General features: G+C 37.3%; 1 protein-coding gene across 1 annotated transcript in view; it reads left to right on the top strand.

The window, feature by feature from the left end:
- Positions 1-20206, top strand: part of MICU1 (mitochondrial calcium uptake 1) — a 159764-nt gene that overhangs the window by 112653 nt on the left and 26905 nt on the right. The window contains exons 9-10 of the mRNA XM_026713477.2: positions 7024-7161; positions 14665-14773. Coding sequence (XP_026569262.1) covers positions 7024-7161; positions 14665-14773 — 247 coding nt within the window. The remainder of the gene's footprint in view (positions 1-7023; positions 7162-14664; positions 14774-20206) is intronic.

Genomic DNA, 20206 nt, shown 5'->3' with positions numbered 1-20206 from the left:
ATCTAACAGCCTAAATTGACTATGGAATCTTCAGTTAAACAAACTGAGATGAGAATATCTTTGCTTGTGCGTATATATCTACAGGATATTTGCTGGTTTGGAGAGAAAGCACTTTGTCCCCAAGTTTCTGCCTTTTTATCTATGTGGATGGAGTGTTGTTGTGTACCACGCTTACAAAAGGTGATTGCACTGTGAAAACATGACACTGCTTTTGTTGTCCTCCTCCCAGCCCTGCAGATGCCACTTCTTTGTTATGAGACTCTTTGTGGTTGTGTTCATCAGACTTATCTTGGGATAAGAAGAAAAGTGAATTCAATTTTCTTTAATGGAACCTGGCAGTCTTTGTTCATTTCAAGGCCTTTAGTGGCTTTTCTGCAGGTTAACTGAAAAGCTTAAGAAGCTATATTGTTTATGACCACTCTGGAAATAATGTAGCTTCTGGATCTGTTGCAAGATGAAGCTGCCCAAGGAAAGCCAAGTATCAGAAAATTAACCCATTTGGTAAGATTTCCAGAAGAAGAAATGTGCAGCATAGAGAACAGATTGACGCTACACTCCATTTAGGGAATCATTTTTCCCAAGAGGAAAGTTAAAAATCTTTTATCATCATATAGAAAAATTACCCCAATGGTATGTAAAACAAAAGATATCACTGTCAATTTCAGAAAAGGAAGGCGCAGCCATACACTCTGTGTAATAACAATTCAACTATGAATATGGTTAGCAGTATCAAGTTTCTGGGTATGAGTAGAACTAGCTTGGTCACACAACAGTGAAACAGTGGTTAGCGAGAAGAGCGGTGTCTGCATTTTCTACATCTTATGAGAAGAGCACATCTTCCTTCCGCTGTCCTTACCACTTTCTATAGAGGGATGATTGGAAGCATCCTGTCGTATTACATTGCTGTGTGGTTTGGAGGTATTAATCTTTCAGACGGAAGGCTGTGCAGACAGTGATGAGGACGGCAGAAAAGATTATTGGAAGTTCCCTTCCTTCTATCCAGGATATGGCATATAAGTGATACTTGAGCAGGGTCCGCAGGATTGTCTGGAGCAATATACATCCTCTCTATGACCAGTTTTATTTTTTACCTTCTGGAAAGAGGCTTTGTGATATCTGAAGCAGAACAACTAGATTCTGTAATAGATTTGTACCATATAGTATCACCCTTATTAATTTGCAAGACTTTTTTTACGTTGTGTATTCAAAATGGACTGTGATTAATATGTGTGTGGGTGTGTACATATATACACACATATATGTATATGTGTGTACATATGTGTATAGGTGCATATGTGTGTTATGTGTATGGATGTGTATGGAGATATATATAGAGAGAGGAGGGGGCGGGAGGGGGGGGAAGAGAGAGGGAGAGGAGACACCAAAATTTAATTTTTAATTTGTGCCATTGTGTTCACAGAAAAAGGTGACAATAATTAGGTTATCATCTCTCATTTAAAAAATAATTGGGTATGATTATGAATACCTCTAAAATACTTTATCTGAAATCTGGAGGAAAATAACCCCTATTTTTCTCAGGTGTTTGAGTGTCTCCCTTCAGCCCCCAAAGCACAGTAGAAAAAATACTGTGGAAAACCAGTGATTTCATAGTAGCCTCATGAGGCTGACTATGCCCCCCACCCGCCCCAAATATCTTTGCCCTGCCTGACTCCAGAAATCACAGCTGTTTTTGAGGTCCATGAAGCACAACTGGCAGCTCAGGGCCTCTCCAAGCAACACTTTGCTTTGTTTATGATGTTTCATCCTCTGCCGATTTTGTGTGTGTGTGCCTCCTCCTGTTGTTTTTATTGATGCTTTGGAATACAAAGTAAATTAAATATCATTATCAGAATGCGGTTTCAGCTTCCATGGAAGCTGGAAATTTTGTAGTTCTCATGTGAAATGGGAGCTATTGGAGAAGAAGTATTTTTTTTTCTTCTATTCTGCGTCAAGCTGTGAAAAGCATTCCCTGATTTTGCTGTTTTTATAGTAATTGGAGCAGACGGGAGCTGTTCCCCAAATGCTGATGCTTGTGCATCCAGACAGATCCATCATTTTTAGGGTTTTTGTTGTACCATTTCCTACTTCTTTCAAAGCTTCCAGGGTTATTCTAAACCTATCTTTATGCTAAAATATGTTGTGCTTCCTTTAACAAAATGAGATACATCTAAAGGACAGGCCTTGTAGGGTGGTGGCAGGCAATAAAACCAAAGGACCATAATTAGCCTTGTTTTCACACGTATTCAATCTTGGGCATACAGATAGTTATTGACTTATGGCCATAGTTGAAACCAGAGTTCCCATTGCTAAGCAAAGTGGTTGTTAAGTGAATTGTGCCTGATTTTATGACCTTTTTGTCCATGGCTGTTGAGTGAACCACTGCAGTTTTTAAGTGAATCATGCAGTCTAACAGCAGCTTTTTTGAAGAACTAATTTTATTAAAATATGAACGTCTATCCCAAGGGTCTTCAAACTTGGCAAGTTTAAGACTTGTGGACTTCAACTCCCAGAATTCCTGAGCTAACATGACTGGAGGAGGAATTCTGGGAGTTGAAGTCCACAAGTCTTAAAGCTGTCAAGTTTGAAGGCCCCTGGTCTATCCCTATTAATGAAATGGTTAGTATGAAAAGGTCCTATTGGACTAATTCTGAAGAAAGTTTGTAGAGATTCTCAGTCATCCAGGTCATGGTTGTCCCAAAGGTGCTTTTTGCAGGAGGCAACTGGACTTTCTTGTTTTTTCTTCTGAAGGCGTTTCGCTTCTCATCCAAGAAGCTTCTTCAGCTCTGACAGGATAGTGGGGAATGGAAGGATTTATATTCCTTGCAAACAACTGGTCATTTGCATCCTTTTAGAGGGTCATTGAAACACTTGGAGGTTTATCTGTGTCTTCAGGGTCACCTGAGTAGTGCAAAAATCTGCAATTTTTCCCCCTCTGAAGTACATCCTGTCAGCGTTAAAGAAGCTTTTTGGATGACCTTCAAAGAAAAAACAAGAAAGTCCAATTGCCTCCTGAAAAAGCACCTTTGGGACAACCTTGACCTGGATGACTGAGAATCTCTACAAACTTTTAGCCATACAATTTGCAGTGAGCACCCTTTGAATAGTGTGGGAGTAAGAACGGATTTCCAGAGAAAAATTGACCAGCTGTCTAAAAGGAATATGAATCCTTCCATTCCCCACTATCCTGTCAGAGCTGAAGAAGCTTCTTGGATGAGAAGCGAAACATCTTAAAAAAAAAAAAAAAACAAGAAAGTCCAGTTGCCCCCTAAAAAAGCATGTCTGAAGAAAGTTGCAAAAAACTGAAGTGGTTAAAGGTTTTTCTTGGTTTGCAAATACCAACTTTTCACACAAACCATCTTCTATATATCACAAGTTTAAGATGGGCAGAAGCTAGACAACTGAATGACTTATCTGTAGACCTGCAATGATTCTTGATGCCCAGTTGTTCAGCGGGGATAATGGCACATACCCATCCCTGCCTAGAGAGTGGAGTTCTTCTGCGACTGGTAATTCTTATGGTTTTTTTAACTGTACGAATAAATTAAAAATAAAATAATAAAAGGATATAGCATGCTTTCAGTTTTGATGCTTCAAAAAAGTATTGTGTTCTGCCTTGTTCTGTTTTTTAAAAAAATGCCCTTGCTGATTAGATGATAAGCTCATTGGAAAGTGCAACAGCTACGCTGAAAAATCCCATTTATTCACTCTTATTTTAATATCATTTAGACTTTGAATTCATCACTGTTTCCTTCCTTTTTTTCTTTTGTGCAATAGAAGCTTGGTGACTTTGAATTTTACAAAGGTTTCAAGATCTCTTATATTAAATTCCATTGTTAATTATTATTCAAATCTCAGTTAAATCGTATTATGCAAATAAATCCTAAAGGATTAAGTGAAACGTCTTCATCTGCCACCTTTTTGATGCTGAGACAGAGACCATGAAAGAATTTACTTTTTGTCTGGGAAGGCAATAAGGAGCATAACAGATCAATTTAGCTTTCTTTATAGACGGAAATGTTACACCCAGGGACCCTAGAAGTAGAAATGTGCTTACATTTGTGAAAATCTTTTTAAAGGAAAAAAAGACGTATTTATTTAAGAAAGCAGAAATAAACATTATTACAGATGTACATGGTAGGGAAGATAGTATTTTGTCTATTTATTTATTTATTTGATTTCTATAGCTGCCCAACAATTCAGGGCAGCTCACTATTGAGAAACACATACTACAATTAAGATCATAAAAAACCCAATTTGCAAATATTTTAAAACAATAAAAATGTTAAAAATAACAACAGCGCTTAGACTTATACACTGCTTCACAATGCACTCTCTGAACAGTTTACAAATATGTGCGTATTACCCCAAACAATCTGGGTCTTCATTTTACCGACTTTGGAAGGATGGAAGGCTGAGTGAACCCTGAGCTGGTCAGGATCAAACTTCTGGCTGGGGGCAGAATTAGTCTGCAGTCCTGCAATCTAAGCACTGCATCACCACGACTCTTTCTTTAAAACCATTAAACCGCTAAAACAAAAACAAAAAACATTAAAACATCTAATTCAAGTACATACAAGCAAGACGGGGCCCTTGGTTCATGTAGCGCCCGAGGCTCAGAATCATAGCCAATTTTTTAAAGCTAGGTCTTATTACCGGTCCATTCTGCCCCTTATCTTTGACTGCAAGTTATAATTTATGCCTTGTTAGAATTAAACGTAAACTGGCTGAGATACTGTAGTACTTCAGATTCAAGAGAAAGAAAAAATTTTTAATGGACATTTTTTATTTATTTTAATGGACATGTTATTTATTATCCCAAACCTGGCTTATTACACTTTAGACCACTGATCCATTTAATACGGGGGTCCCCAAACTTGGCAACTTTAAGACTTGTAAATTTCAACTCCCCGAATTCTCCAGTCAGCGTAACTTTGGGAGTTGAAGTCCACAAGTCTTAAAGTTGCCAAGTTTGGGGACCTCTGATTTAATATGTGGGGAGACCTTTTTTTCCCTCTTCCTTTCCTGCTTACAACTATTCTCATTGTAGGATTTCAAGATTGTCTTTTCTCTGTCATGCCCTGCTCCTCCTCCTTTTTCTTACACTCCTATTTTTTTCCTATGTCATCCACGTCGGCTTTATTACATTTGGGTGAATATATGAAAAAAGGAGAAATTCTTTCTTTCTTCACTGATCTGTACTTAGGATGAAAAAGTCAATTCATCTTAACAAATAAATTTTAAGAAGGGAGGATGGATTAGGTGTATTTGAACATTAGTAATTAGATAGAAACAATCAAGACCATCCAAAATGACCATCCATTCAGCAGATGCAAAATAAAACAATTCAAGTAATTATGGCCACACTGACAAAACATGCCATGTAATAAGGAGCTGCACTAGCTGCCTGTTAGCTTCTGGATACAGTTCAAGGTGTTGATTGTCACTTTTAAAACCCTACGTGACTGAAGAGTTTATAGTGTCTGTGACTTGCCTTCTCTTGCCTTGATTTGGACCATCAAGAAAGATCTGGGAGAGGGGACTTATGGAGGGTCCTGCCACATCTCTAGCAATGCCAGGTTCAGTCCTTCCTTGGTTGAATATTCGTTGTTTCATTTTTGTACTGGTGAGTCAGTCTTTACTCATGGCAATATTTTTAGAAGTTGTTTGCCATTGCTTTCTTCTATGCATAAGAAAGAGTGATGCGAAGTCACTCCGCTGACTTCATTTACAAGGCAGGAGTAACAGTAATAGTCTCTAGGCTTGTAGGTTGGTGCCTAAGACCTGTACCAAATTGACTTTCTTTGTTAAATACAGATTTTTTTAAAAAAAAAAAATCCTCATTGAGACATAAGGTATAGCATGCTTCTGCAATCTTTGTCCATTTTGACCTTGGCATGTGTTGATTATTGAGTTTTTGATGGATCTGTGAAATTTAGGAAATATTACATGCTGTCAGATTGAGTAAAAAATTGCAGCCAGTTGAACGAGTTTGGATTAATTTGCAGGCTTATTTAAATGCCATAATACTCTTCCAGAAAGGTTCTGACAGTGTGAAGGAAAACATCTGAAGAGCAGGTTATCACATTAACATCATGTTTATTTCTATATCATGTATTTTCATTGGCAATTTTTATTCCTTGAAAGGAGAAAATCTTTGTGAATACCAGCAATTAATTGAAGACCAATCAAGATTGAATTGATGTTATGTACAAAAGAGATTATGGAAACCTTGAACATCCATCTGATCTTTTGAACTGATGTATTGAAAGGTTAATGAAGATAAATTGGAGTTGTTAAAAAAGGCACACTCCCCCGCCCCCAAATTTACAACATATTGTAATACATTTCTGCAAACATTTTGTTGATGCATACATAAAATTCCATGTAAAATATAATACTTCATCATATGAATATTAACCTTGTCCCAATATTTAAGATTTAAAGTCTGCTGTGCCATCCATTAAAATTTAAAGAGACCTTCTTTTATATTATATTCACATCACATTAGAGTAGTTATCTGTAAGAGGTTGCATGGGATAAGAATCTCAAGACAGTTAAAGTATTTATTATGAATATATTATCAACAATTGTTTTTAATACGTTAATATTTTGTTAGTGTAAGATAGAGTGTGTCTCTAACAAAATTTTATCTTGCAGTATTTTACTAAGAATCTTAAGTTGAGAGTAATTCATAGCTCAGAAGAAATACCGATGCTCACTTTGGTGGTTCATTTATAATTTCCATAAAATAGACAAGATAATAATTACATTCTTGAAGTATTAATATCAACTTTATACCTATGTTGTATATTAAATGCTTACTAATGTTGTAATTACAAATATAAGAGTGTTGAGTGTGGCATTTAATGCAGTCAGCGGTCCTTTTCTGATCCTTTATTCTTCTCGCTATTTTTGTGAATGCACTGATTTCACAAGGAAGAGAAATTTTCAATAAATAGTATTGATATGACATGAGCAGGTGCCATTCTAAGTAACTTCTCTCTTTCCCCTTTTGTCTTCCAGTTTGAAAGGCATGACCCTGTAAATGGTCGAATCACAGAACGCCAATTTGGCAGCATGCTGCTGGCTTATAGTGGAGTACAATCCAAAAAATTGACAGTGATGCTGAAGCAACTCAAGAAGCATTTCCAGGATGCAGTGGTTAGTAACCTTTTGGAGCAATATGATGGAAAGCGGCTGAAAAAAATTATTAAAGATAATTGTTTGCATCATAAGTGTTCCTGTCAGTTAAAACAATTGATCAGTGGAATGTCTTGTCTCCAGAAGTTGTGGGTGCTCCAACGCTGGAGTTTTTAAAGAAGAGATTGGACAACCATTTGTCTGAAATGGTAAAGGGGGGTTGGGCTGTGCAGGGGGTTGGACTAGAAGACCTCTAAGGACCCTTCCGACTCTGTTATTTATGTCATAGAAAGCATCATTCTATAAATTACTGTCGTTCTATAAATTACTGTCGTTCCATGCTAGAAGAAACATTGACCCACAACGTTGTAAAGAAGTCAAGGGTTAGAAACAAGAGGAAAAAACCATTTGTAACAATATGCTCATCTGAAATCCTTGATCCCCAGTTTAACCAGGGAAGGATGCATAACTTATTTCTGTGGCCTTGAGTTAATTGTCCTTGTGGCTAGGAAATTTGCGATTTAAATGCACGCTTTTGCTAGGAAAAATATTATGGCAACTGGGTTCATAAAGTTAAGAGGAAAATGATTAGTGGCACTGCAGGAATGAAAGCAAGCTAAAAGACATGCACACCCTTTGAATAAACATACTTGAATGGAAAGGACGTCTTTAGTTTGGATTTTAGCAAAGCGCTTGACAGATCAGTTCAAAATAGTTTGATAAGCAAACCAGTTACAGGTTAGCTAAACACATAGCAATGATATGGATAAATAGCTGGCTTCGAGCCATACTCAAAGAGTGCTCTTTAAGTTATTCAGCAAACTAGAAGTACGTACTGAGAGTGGAGTATCTAAAGGATCACAAATGGAGTTTATACTCTTTCAATATTTTTATTAAAGATTCAGCCAGAGGAATGAAGGAAATGGTGATCAAGGTTGCAGGTACCATACATCGGATGGGATCATCATTATGTGAATAAGACAGAAATAAGATTGAGAACGATTTTGATTGACAGATGAAAAGTTTTTCACTTAAGAAACATGTAGCCATTACCTGACTTAGATGACAGTACTTATGAAAAAGGTCTTAGAGTAGTACAGGTAGTCCTTGAGTTATGACCACAATTGAGCCCCAAATTTCTGTTGCTAAGTGAGACATTGGTTAAGCCCCGTTTTATAGCCTTTCTTGTCACAGTTCTTAGCTAAATTATTACAGTTGTTCAGTTAGCAACACCGTTATTAAGTGAATCTGGCTTCCCCTTTGACTTTGCTTGTGGGAAGGTCACAAAAGGTGATGAGGTGAGCCAGGGACCTGCAACCATCATAAATACCCGCCAGTTGCCAAGCATCTAAATTTTGACTAGATGACTACAATGGTTGTAAGTGTGGAAAACAATCACAAGTCACTTTTTTCAGTTGTAATTTTGAACTGTCACTAAATGAATGGTTGTAAGTCAAACACTAAGGGTAGTTGATTGCAGACTGATGGAATCAGAGGGGTCATGTAGTTGCCAGCGTTCCAGCAACCTTCCATTCCACCCAATAACTCCGAGACAGACATCTTCTCAAAGGTTCCTTTTTATTTGGATAGTAACTGGCACAACTAGGGAATCCCGAATCTGAAAGTTCTGGGCTTCCTTACAATAAGTAAAAACTACAAAATCCATCCCCTGCACCCAACAATCACATCACATGGCCCAATCACCATCTGCCCCAAGTTAAGACTTCCTCTCACTTATGTGCAAAACAACCTGACCTTGAATCAGAAAAAGAATGTTATTTTGTCTAACTAGATACATTCCAAGAAATTCCCCCCTCCCACTTTCCCAGGCTCAAATGTGGCAGCATGGGAGCCTCTGATCTCAATATGGCTTCCAAAGCTGACAGTATTCTTCAGAAAGGCAAGTTACATTTTAGAGTACATCTACAAAAAATACTGCTTCCAATGCCTGGGAAGTCATTGTTCCATTTTATTCTGCTTTAGTCAGAAACCATATTTAAGAAAAGTGCAGCACAATGATGTGCAGAAAATTAAGTTTGAAGCAGTTGTTTTAACTATTGTGAATGCTTCCACCTCAAATCAGGCCTGTTCCAAGCTTAAAACACTTCCTGAATCATTGAAAAAAAGCCCATTTCAAGCTTGAAAAGGTTTGAATTCAAAACATTTTCCATACCTCTAATTCAGAAGAATTGTAACTGACTCAGAAAAGAGTAGAAAATAGGGTCAGGAAAACAGAAACTTAAGCCCTGTGAAGAAAGAAGGGTTAGATATGTTTAGCCTCAACAAGAGAAGCCCAATGTACTAAGAGGATGTCACACAGAAGAAATTACAACCTATTTTTTACCAGAGTCAGGACATTAAAATGTTAAAATTAAAGGAAAGCAGTTTGTGGTTTGATATTAAATGGGGTACTTCTTGAAGAAAACAGTTTTGTTTGTTTGTTTTTTCCTACCCTGGCCTAAGCTATTTATTTACACACATATTTTATATTTAGTTTGATATTCTAAATGTCTGTTTTTCTTTTCTTCCCTGAGAATATTTACTTTTCAGTAGCCATGGGAGTGAGTTGGGAATTGATCTGTAAATTTAGAATAAAAGAGAAGGTGAAGGAGAAAAATTATTAAATATAGTAGGTTAAATCCATGAATAGTGTGACTCTAAGCATATTTAGGATATGCTTAGAGTAGCTCAGTGGCTAAGATGCTGAGCTTGTCGATCAGAAAGGTCAGCAGTTTGGCGGTTCGAATCCCTAGCACCGTGTAACCGAGTGAGCTCCCATTACTTATCCCAGCTTCCCCAACCTAGCAGTTCAAAAGCATTAAAAATGCAAGTAGAAAAATAGGAACCACTTTGATGTAGTAATACCATTCTGTGCACCCTCGGCGTTTAGCAATGCCAGCCACATGACCATGGAGACATCTTAGGACAGCGCTGGCTCATCAGCTTTGTAACGAAGATGAGCACCACCACCCAGAACCAGAAACGATGAGCACATATGTGCGAGGGGAACCTTTAACTTTGAGCATATTTATTCAGAAGCAACTTGCACCATGTTCATGGGAAAGTATTTCCAGGAAAAATATGATTGCAGTCTGAGTATTAAAACAAAGGCTGAGAATGAGCCCAAGATGCTTTTTTTGCATTTTTGCTTTTCACAATGGATTTGTCTGCGCATGGTACCCTGGGGCATCTCTGCATATTGCTGAGTTTCTGATATATTACAGGACACCCACTCAATTTTCAATTGACCCTCTCACTATTGAAAACATTCTGATTTTGAATGAATTTCCCCTATAAGGACAGACTCTTAAGCAGCATCTTGTGACCTCATTTTATAAAAAAATCTCATTGAAGAATCCCTGGAACTCTGCTTGAAAATCACCCAAAGCAATTCCTTTCTACAGCAAGAGACACGTTTACCTCCATAGGTTAACCTCCATATTATCTAACACGGTGTGCTCTGAAGTATATATTTGCAAGAAAAGGTAAAGGTATATATATTTGACAAGCAAGAACGCCAGACTTACGGGTGCAATAGGAAAGGACGTAAATCAGATTCCTTCCAGTTTAACCAACCATTATTTTTTTAAAGATATATTGGCCCGTAGCTCCCATTATCAAAATGACTGCCAGCACAAGCTGCATTTGCTGGACTTCTATCAGGCAGTTTGGGGATTATCGGATCAAGCTAGTCGACGCTGAGAATGACTGCAATATATCCTTCTTTCCAATATCTCTTAGCCTGAATAGTTTTGCAGTGAAATATTCAGGGCAAAAAATTGGTTCTTTTATCATGGCTGGACAACTCGAATGTTCAGAAAAATCAGTTCTTCAGCAAGTCCATTTAACATCGTAATGCCATTAAAAGTGTTTTTCTGATTCCTAGCAGTTTCCTGTGAACTGTGTTTTATTAATAGCTTGTAAGAAAGATGATCTACTCTTGAGCAACTTATGTAAGTCATTTTTAGCATTGACATGCTCTGTGTGCTTTAGCTGTGAAGATAGTGTGAACTCATTCATTATCAGCTGGTACTTGGAAGTCATCCTTGCTATTAAATTTCTGTTCCGGTTGTAGAGGAGTTTAGAGATGGCCTTGAGGAAGATATGAAAGAACTGTTAAAGGAGAAGGAAGAAATAAACTAAGTCATCGGATAGTTGTTGATGATGCAACAACAGAGTAGCATTCCCGAAATCCCCAATGTGGCTTTTTCTTGAACTGGCTTACCTTGAAGGGCTAACATCAGTCTTGAGGTCTGTCTGTGTCATCTTACACCGAACAAACTCAAGGTGGGGGTATCTTGAGCTTCTTTCTCACATTTCTTTCAAATATTGGACTGGGACATCACTTCTCCAAGTTTCTCCTTGATGGCATGTATTTTGCTTCCCCCTTAGTAGCTGTTTCAGCCCAAGACCATCTCTAAATTCCTTTACACCAGTTAATCCAGATGCCTAAAACTTACTGAAATTGTTGTATTTTCTTTGCTTTTTTAAAAAAAATCAGAAACCTCTCCTCTCTTTGTATAATCATATTTCTCCTTAAATGATATCTTATCCTATGTTTTGATTACAAATCACAAAGGACAGGACATTTTTTCTTTGCTTTGTTTTGCCTCCCAAAATTCTCCACATCTTAAAGTTTCCAAAGTTAAGAAACACTGGTTTAGATAATATAGGGCCAAACCTAATTCTACTTTAATTACATGTAGGGTTCCTTTGGTTTTTCAAATTAATTGTCAGGCTCAAGTAACTAGGAACAGGAGATTAGTTCTATGCACTTAAAGCTTATTAAATGCTATCTATATACAAGAATCTAATCTACTAACAGTCAAGGCAAATTTGGCTCTAGATAACAGAATTCAAGGAGAACTGGACTTTAGGTCTCTTATGGGAGGGTAGCAACTCTAAACTGGTGATACATTTGACCCCGCCTTCTGTCTCAGCATGGACAATCTCCTACATCAATTCAAGGGATTCCAATTTTCATGCAAATTACAGCACTCACAGACATTTCCCCCATCCCTAAAATTAATTGTCGTCAAGAAAATGTTATTTTCTTTAAATCAATGTTGGAAAGAAAGTTCAACGTTATTGCTCTCATCTTGTAGTCCCCTGCTAAAATCCCTACTCGACAATGTATTATCTATTCTTAAAACACTGTGCTGTTTCTTTCTCTTCAAGCACAGGTTTTATCCTGCATCCTCTAAAAGTCCAGATTCAAAACTATTTTTTATTTCTCTCTGTCAAGGGCTCCAGGACACTGATTCAAATATATTTTGATTCATCTTCATCCTAGACCGTTACTAACCACAGTACAAATAAAATAATTATTTAGAACTTTGAATATCTTAATCAGATGGTTGCTATGCTTGTCATTTGGAACACTGAGTAGGAGAAATTGTAAAAAATCAAAATAGGGGCCTCTTTGTCTAATTGGCATTGTATAGCTGACATGCTTACTGGCTATTAATCTTCATAGCCACAGCAACTGTTCATTTTCATCAAGCAAGGGGAAAATAATTGAATATTTGCATGTCGACAAGGAGACTTATAAATTGCATAATATCTGAGACAATGAATACAAGTCATAGTTCCATTTTGGAAGCTTGCTTTGTTGGCAATTGTTTAGAACGTAGTGTTTCTTTAAATAGATTTGAATATCCATAGAAAGGATTCAAGGGTAGCAATATGCGTTCAATTCTAGATCAAACTTTTTACAACTTCCTTCTTGAGAGCTATACTGAAACTAATTAAACTAGATAAGTCATCTACTGCGGAACCTGCTAGCTGAAATTCAGACTTAATTATTCCTGCTTTTGCCCAGATTTTTTTCTCTTTGAAAAAAAACAACAACAGTATTTCTTACCACTCAGCTGTTCCAGAAGAACGTTTGTAGCAAATGTGTTTTGTGTTAAACCTGCCTATTCCATTTTTAGCATAATTTAATCTTGCAAGCAACATACTGTAGTCTGGCTGTATATGTCAAATTGATTACAAACTGGGAAATTGGTTTTCTATTCTATCCAGGACAATCAAATGAGTCATTAAAATGTTACTTCTGTTTGGCTTACTAATTTGCTTTTCATTATTTTTTGCCTATTTGTTACCGTATTTTCATTTTTAGATACTCCCATTTTAAAAGCACCTATTTTGGCCACCATTCTTTTCCTAAGGCAGGTGGCAGGCATCCTTTACGTTAAAAATGCACATTTTTGTAGATTTTCTTCCTAGAATAAGCCCTTCTGGCAAATGATGTTTCAGTAGTATAAAATGGATCCTACTGTAATAAATACCTGCTGGTACATGAAAGCATAAACCTGCAAGTGCCGTTAGTAAATGTAAAAACATTTACCAAACAGAATAGAATAAATTGTTCTTCTATTCCTAATAGAAAATAATATAAGTAGACAGGAAGGCTATCTAATCCGGGAGAGATGGATAGTTAAGAAACATGAAATATAAAATAAATAAATAGCCATCCAACTGTAGTTTAGAAATTAGGAACAGCACGTTAGAAACATGCTAGTTCATAGTTCAATCTGTAAATGCTTTGACATACAATACGTTGACAGCGAAATATTTCCAATTTTCTAGAGAAATAAACTCTTTATTTCCTCCATTGCTAAAAACAAGAGGCCATTTGTATTGATCTGATGGATTGGTAAAATTGGCTAACATTTGAACTAAAGTAAAGCTGATTATATTATTATATTAATGATGGTGATTATCCCAGAGAAACAGGCCGGGTTCTTATACCAGGAGAAGATAGCTAAGTCAAAAATGGACTGCAAATATAAAATTGTTGTGACTCTGAGATTCGAACCTGATCAGTCAGCAGATGTGGGTTCAAGCGATGAAGAAGATCTGGCACTGAGATTCGAGCCTGCATTATTAAGTGACTTAGAGGGGAGTCAAGTAGAAGGAGAGGAGTTGGATCTGAGATATGAGCCTGATTTATTGGAGGTTTCAGAGTCCACTCCCTCTCCTGAATCTACTTCCCTGATTGCACCTCAGGTGTTAACTGTTAATCAGTAAAGTGTGTCAGAGGCTTCAAGTGGTGATGAAACTGCCGGATGCTGACTGGATGCCAGAACTAGGAGAAGATTGAGACATCAATCTCAATTAGAAAAGAGAAATCCAGCAAAGGATTAATTAATGAGACTGACACGCCCTCTCTCAGAGGATATAAGGGAGCGTACGAATTCGTAATCTTTGCTGGAAACAAAGTGGATTTTGCCTTGGAAAGAAGTGCGTCTGACTACAGCGTTCTGATTTACGAACTATACAGAATTGCCAGACAGATTCTAGGAGGATTGCCAAAGGACTGTGATAACAGAGCAATTGAATCTTCTGTCTCTGGTTTTGTTTGGGTAAAGTATTTGAACTCTGTAACTTGAAACTCTCACCTGTGGATACAGGTGGGACAGAACATAAAATAGTCTAGGTGAATTTACACATTGTCAGCATCCTTGTTTTCTATCTATTTTTTCCCCTTTAAATATGTCATTTTATTCCTCTTCACTGCAGGGATTAACATTTGAGGAAGTAGAGAACTTCTTTACATTCCTGAAAAACATAAATGACGTTGACACAGCTTTAAGCTTCTACCACATGGCTGGAGCGTCTCTTGATAAAGGTAATCAACATTTTTCCACCTGATATTTTTAAGGGAAAATAACATTACTATATTTACTTTTATCAGATATGTTACAGGTTTTGTGATATTTTGAATATTTAAAAACCCTTCATGAAATCATTCTTCAATTTATTATGAAACAGTTCAGCAGTAGGACATTTACAGTCTATAAACAGATATCCATCTAACTCTGACTGTCTCCTTCTAGGTAGTCAGTAGTAAATACCCTGTTTTTCCAACAATACGGCCTCCCCCAATAGGAAGTCCCAGCATGTTTTATAGGCATGAAATGAAATTAAGCCCCTCCCCCCAAATTAAGGCCTATATTAAAACATGCGAAATGGGGGGGGATGGTGGGGGGGGGGCTTGCCATTAGGAAGTACTTTTGTTGCACACCCGGATATGGTGCTTCCTGCATTGACCCCGATACGAAGTGCCCCACCAACACTGAGGTCAACATCCAAACCGTAGCCGCCTGCCCGAAGATGCAAAGAGGGGGATTAAGTCACGCCCGAAAAGACGGCCTAGCCATTTTTTCAGGGCTCAAAAAAAAAAAGACCCGGCCTTATTATATGAGAAACACGGTAATATAAGTAGACATTAAAGCTCTTTGTCTACAGAAGCACCATATCTGAACATTCAGAGTCAACCTATACTACTAATGTGTTAGCTTTCAGTGTCCAGTGAATTTTGTATATATGGGATAAAATTATAAAGTTAACAGAGTGTGTGTTTAAAAACTAGAAAGTGATTCTACCATATTAATTGGCTGGGGGTGAATACGTACTCCCAAGCAGTGGGGTGTTTTGCACCTATTTTGGCCATAATATAAATGAAGGAAGATATTTTAAAAAGAATCCTCTTAATTTAATTTCTAGGGTTTCAATACTTGTCACTGGCTTGGTTCTACCTCAGTCTTCAGCCTCTCTGCACCAGCTGGCAAACAGGATTACCGTAATTGTATTGTTACTTTTGGTTACTTTGTGGATGTCCCCTAAATTCTTCTTCCCTGGTGCTCTTTAAGATAAATTAAGGTGGACTCCACTTGAAAAGTGGACAGCACTTGGTGTTAAATATTTTGTTTGTTTCTTTATTAGATTTATATCTCTTTTGTACACTAGCTCAGGGCAATATACACAACAATGTTCCATCATTTTTCTCCCCTACAACAACGATCCTCCTAGTTATATTGTTGATTGGTGCAGAAGCGCTGTGAGCGTTCGTAGGTAAAGGGGAACTTGAATTTAGGTTTCCCCACTCCCTTAACTACTGTACTCCACTGGCTGTTATCTGTCCCAATTTTGTGTTCTCAGCACCAGGCAGCATCTTATCCTGATACCAAGTGCGCACAATATCTGCAATAAACTTCATGCGTTTGTGATACTATATGAAGCCCATTCATTCAATTCCGGCACAAGAGTCTTGTTTTTCTTGTGCCGTAGCTTATGTTACAATTTTCCCAAAGCTTCTGCAGATTTTCAGACAGTGGAAAGATATTTCACTGAATTATAAAGCAGGCAGATTTTAAATAATATAAATAACATTTGCATAATTCATGCTGTTGCAGCTATTACCTTTTTTTTTCCCTTTGTGTCCCAGTTCTATGTGAATGTTCCATGTTGGTGCATCAAGATAGGACTAGTAGAATTACTCTTTTGAACAGGGAATTTTGAGCATTCTAAGAAGGAATCTGAGTCCAAGTTAGTTTAGAAACACAATTTTAAGTATGTGTGACTAGGCTTAAGTTGAGTGTCACACTTCCAGATGTAATTATAAATGTTATGAGTGAAACAATTAGATTTTTTTCTAAAGGGTTATCCACACATCCTTGTTATTTGTTTGTTTGTTTGTTTGTTTCCCACCTTTATTATTTTATAACTCAAGGCAGTGAACATATCCAACACACTTTCCTACTACTACTTTCTCCTCAACAACAACCCTGTGAGGTGAGTTGGGCTGAGAGAGAGTAACTTGCCCAAGATCACCTAGGTGGCTTTCATGGTTGAGGCAAGAGTTGAACTCATGGTCTTTTGCTTTTTACCTAGTGTCTTAACCATTAGACCAAACTGGTTCTCTTAGGTGAGATGGGCAGAATAAAAATCTGATTAATTAATGGCTGTAGGCCAGAGATGTTTTGGTAACTGTTCTTTAAGGACTTGGACTGATGTGCTGCCTCCATTTCATTCTTTATTCAGAGTTGAAGGCTATCTAAGTCTGTATGTTTTGGCCTATTCCCATCTTCTCTAAATACAAACTTTGCCATTTCACATGATTTTGATAGCTCAGAGGTGATTGTGGTGATGACAACATGGTCAGCAGTCCAACTCTATTGGCTGCTTTCAACTGTTTCAAGTATATAGCCATCCATTCAGTCACTGGATATCATCCTCCATGGCCTTATTCACGTTTGCTTCTAGAATGACATGGAACTGTTTTTCACACTTCTCATATTAAATTTGTTCTCACCTCCCCCCCAAAACATTCAGGGTTTCTTTGTAGCATTCTGGGATTCCATAAAAGCAGCTTTATATGAGAAAAGAAAGATATCCAGGTATATGCATACACTGAGGAATTACCGTGTTTCCCCCAAAATAAGACCCAATCAAAAAATAAGCCCTAGCATGATTTTTCAGGATGCTTGTAATATAAGCCCTACCCCCAAAATAAGCCGCAGTTAAGATTGTCAGCCAGATGGCTGCATTTAGTACTGTATTTATATTCATGATTATATACAGTAAAGAGGGTTTTTTTTAATGTGGTTTCCATGATGCCTTGCAAATCATTTCTATTTCTGTTGCATTAAGTATCGATCACAAGAATGCCCTGTTTTACTTAAAGGCTCACATCAAACAAGCTGGATTGTTCATTAAAAAAAAAAGACTTGCATTTTAATTACTAGCATCTGCTCCATAAACAAGGTATAGCATTTTTTAGTGCACAGTTATTAGATCAATAATATGGATCCTGGTTTCTCAGAAAAGAAACGATACAAAATGGACAGCTGAGCACACGATAGAAAACCGAAAATCCTCCACTTCCTGTTTATCTTATCTGAATGGGATTTATTTAATATATTCTCCCTTAGACATTTCCCTGAGAGGAGTAGAAATCTATTCTGGATGAGATTTAGGCAGCCATAAAACAGAAAACGCATGAATTATTTCATGGTCCAAGGAGGAATGCATCGTGTTGAAAGCCATTTTAGGGGGAAATTTGGATTTCAATAGACTCTAAGGGCTATGCAAACTCATAATGCCGGAAAAAAGAATAATCAGCAAAGGAATCAAATTTTGGGTTGCTCGCACCGAGAAGAAGCAAAGTCTTGCCAAGTCCTCCGCCTGCATAAATAGTATGCTTTGTATTTTTAATGAAGCAGATGAGGTGCTATGTTGTTTCCTTCCAACCTTCTGTGATCTGATTCTGATGAATTAAAAGATAGCCTCCTTCACTGCAGTTGAAGAACGGTTTCAGCTGGGCAGACTATTCAGCAAAACCTCAGTGTGTGCAGAGCAGTCGCTGGAAATCACTGAGAAAAGATATAAGAAATCTTACATTAAAGCAAGTTACATTGGCTACTTCTGTTAGCAGCTCTTCAAGGTCTTGTGCTGAAGTTTTTTCACGGTTCTATTTACCCTAGATCAGGGGTCTTCAACTTTGGCAACTTTAAGCTGGCTGAGGAATTCTGGGAGTTGAAGTCCACAAGTCTTAAAGTTGCCAAGTTTGGAGATCCCTGACTAGATGCTTAGCTGTGGCTGTTGGAAATACAGAAAGAACGGATCTTTATATAGGAAATTTGACCTGCAAAATCACATGCCCCGTCTCTGCAATGTATTCATATGGAGCCATTACACATAGAGAATAAGCCATGATCCAGATAACTTAAAGAGACTGTGAAAGTTTAAACCATAAAAAGATGAATATAACTAAAGCACAGAGCCTGCATACCTAGTGAAATTTAGTTTAGCAGCTATCACAAGAGTCAAGGTCTGTATTTCAGTCATTTTTGACCCCAGCATATTCTCACTCATGGGATCCTCCAAGGTTGCATTTCCTAGTTGCTGTGGATGTTGCTTCAACCCCTTTTGCGATAAAAACAAGTCTTTGCAACAAAAACAAAATTGTGCTGTTACAATCCTGTGAATGCGTTTTGTTGAAAAATTCAGTGCACGTATTCCACATTTATAAATGCAGCCTTGAGTTGAGATCCATAATTGCCAGGCAATTACAATTACCCTACTTATTGGGTTCAGTTACCCTCATTATGTATTTATTTACAGAGAGCTATACAAACATTTCTATACTTTACCACATTGTTTAACTCAAAAGGAACAAAACCATGAAACTGCATAACAATTCCAAAGTAATACATTATAAAAACAGCCCCGATCCAAGAGGTCAAGTATAACAGCAAAGATGTAGCCAGGAATTGACTATAGATTTGTTCACGGACTGTTCATTTTCAAGTTGGAAGTCCAGCTAAAGTGGGAAAAGGAAGCCAAGGAGTTTCTATAATGTGATCTTGAGTACATAGCTACCATTTTCAACAAGAATATCAGGAATTGCTTTGAAGCAAGTCTGGAATCACTTGAGAGGAAATCGGAGGAACTATGGAACGAAATTAAAAAAGGTGTTAGGGTGAATGTGAAAAGAAAACATGGGTGTTGGAGAAAATTCTTGAGAATGCCATCCGAAGCCAAGAAAACAAGCAAATGGATCATGATGCAAATCAATCCAGAGTTGTCATTTGAGGCAGGCTGGAATTGCATAGTTTGAATAAATTATATAAAGAGCCGGCTCCTTTGAAAAGTCCATAAAGCTTTTCTGCAAGAAAAGAGAAGAGGATGACAGTAGCCAGGTAATTGGGTGTGATAACAGCACCAGTAAGTGCATCTCTGGAAGACTTACAGCTTTTCCTAACCATATAGAAGCAGCTTGTAGAGAATGACTCTGTAGCTTTGCATAGCTCTCATCCATTGAATATCCATAACCTTTTATTGGATATCTATTATTTTAATATATTTGAACCTATTTATTACTTTAATGGATATAAGCCTACCATTTATTACGTTATAGTCAAGCATATAGTTTCCTTTCCAAATATAATTGCCTTACTATTCTTTCTTATGGACTCCTGTAATAATCCCAGTTAAATTGGTTCTTTCTCATATATTTATATATAGGGCATTCCATTTAGTATGCTTCATTTGTGTTCTGACAATTTCACATTTTCCTAGCTATGTACTTCTTTATGTTCCATATTCTAATTATATGTGTCCTTTTCAAGTAAGGAACTCGGTGACTATATGATCTGGTGCCTTTGGTCTGGCCATATCATCACCTCCAGATATATTCATGAAAGTTCAGTTCTTCCCCATTACTTGAAGAGTGCTTTTTAATCCTTTTACCGGTCCACAATAGAAAGCGTCCTCTCAT

Source organism: Pseudonaja textilis, chromosome 4 (genome assembly GCF_049901715.1).
Source record: "Pseudonaja textilis isolate UNSWEBS1 chromosome 4, rPseTex1.2, whole genome shotgun sequence".
Taxonomy (NCBI): domain Eukaryota; kingdom Metazoa; phylum Chordata; class Lepidosauria; order Squamata; family Elapidae; genus Pseudonaja; species Pseudonaja textilis.
The sequence above is the reverse complement of the archived record's forward strand: the minus strand, read 5'-3'. Positions and strand labels throughout refer to the sequence as shown.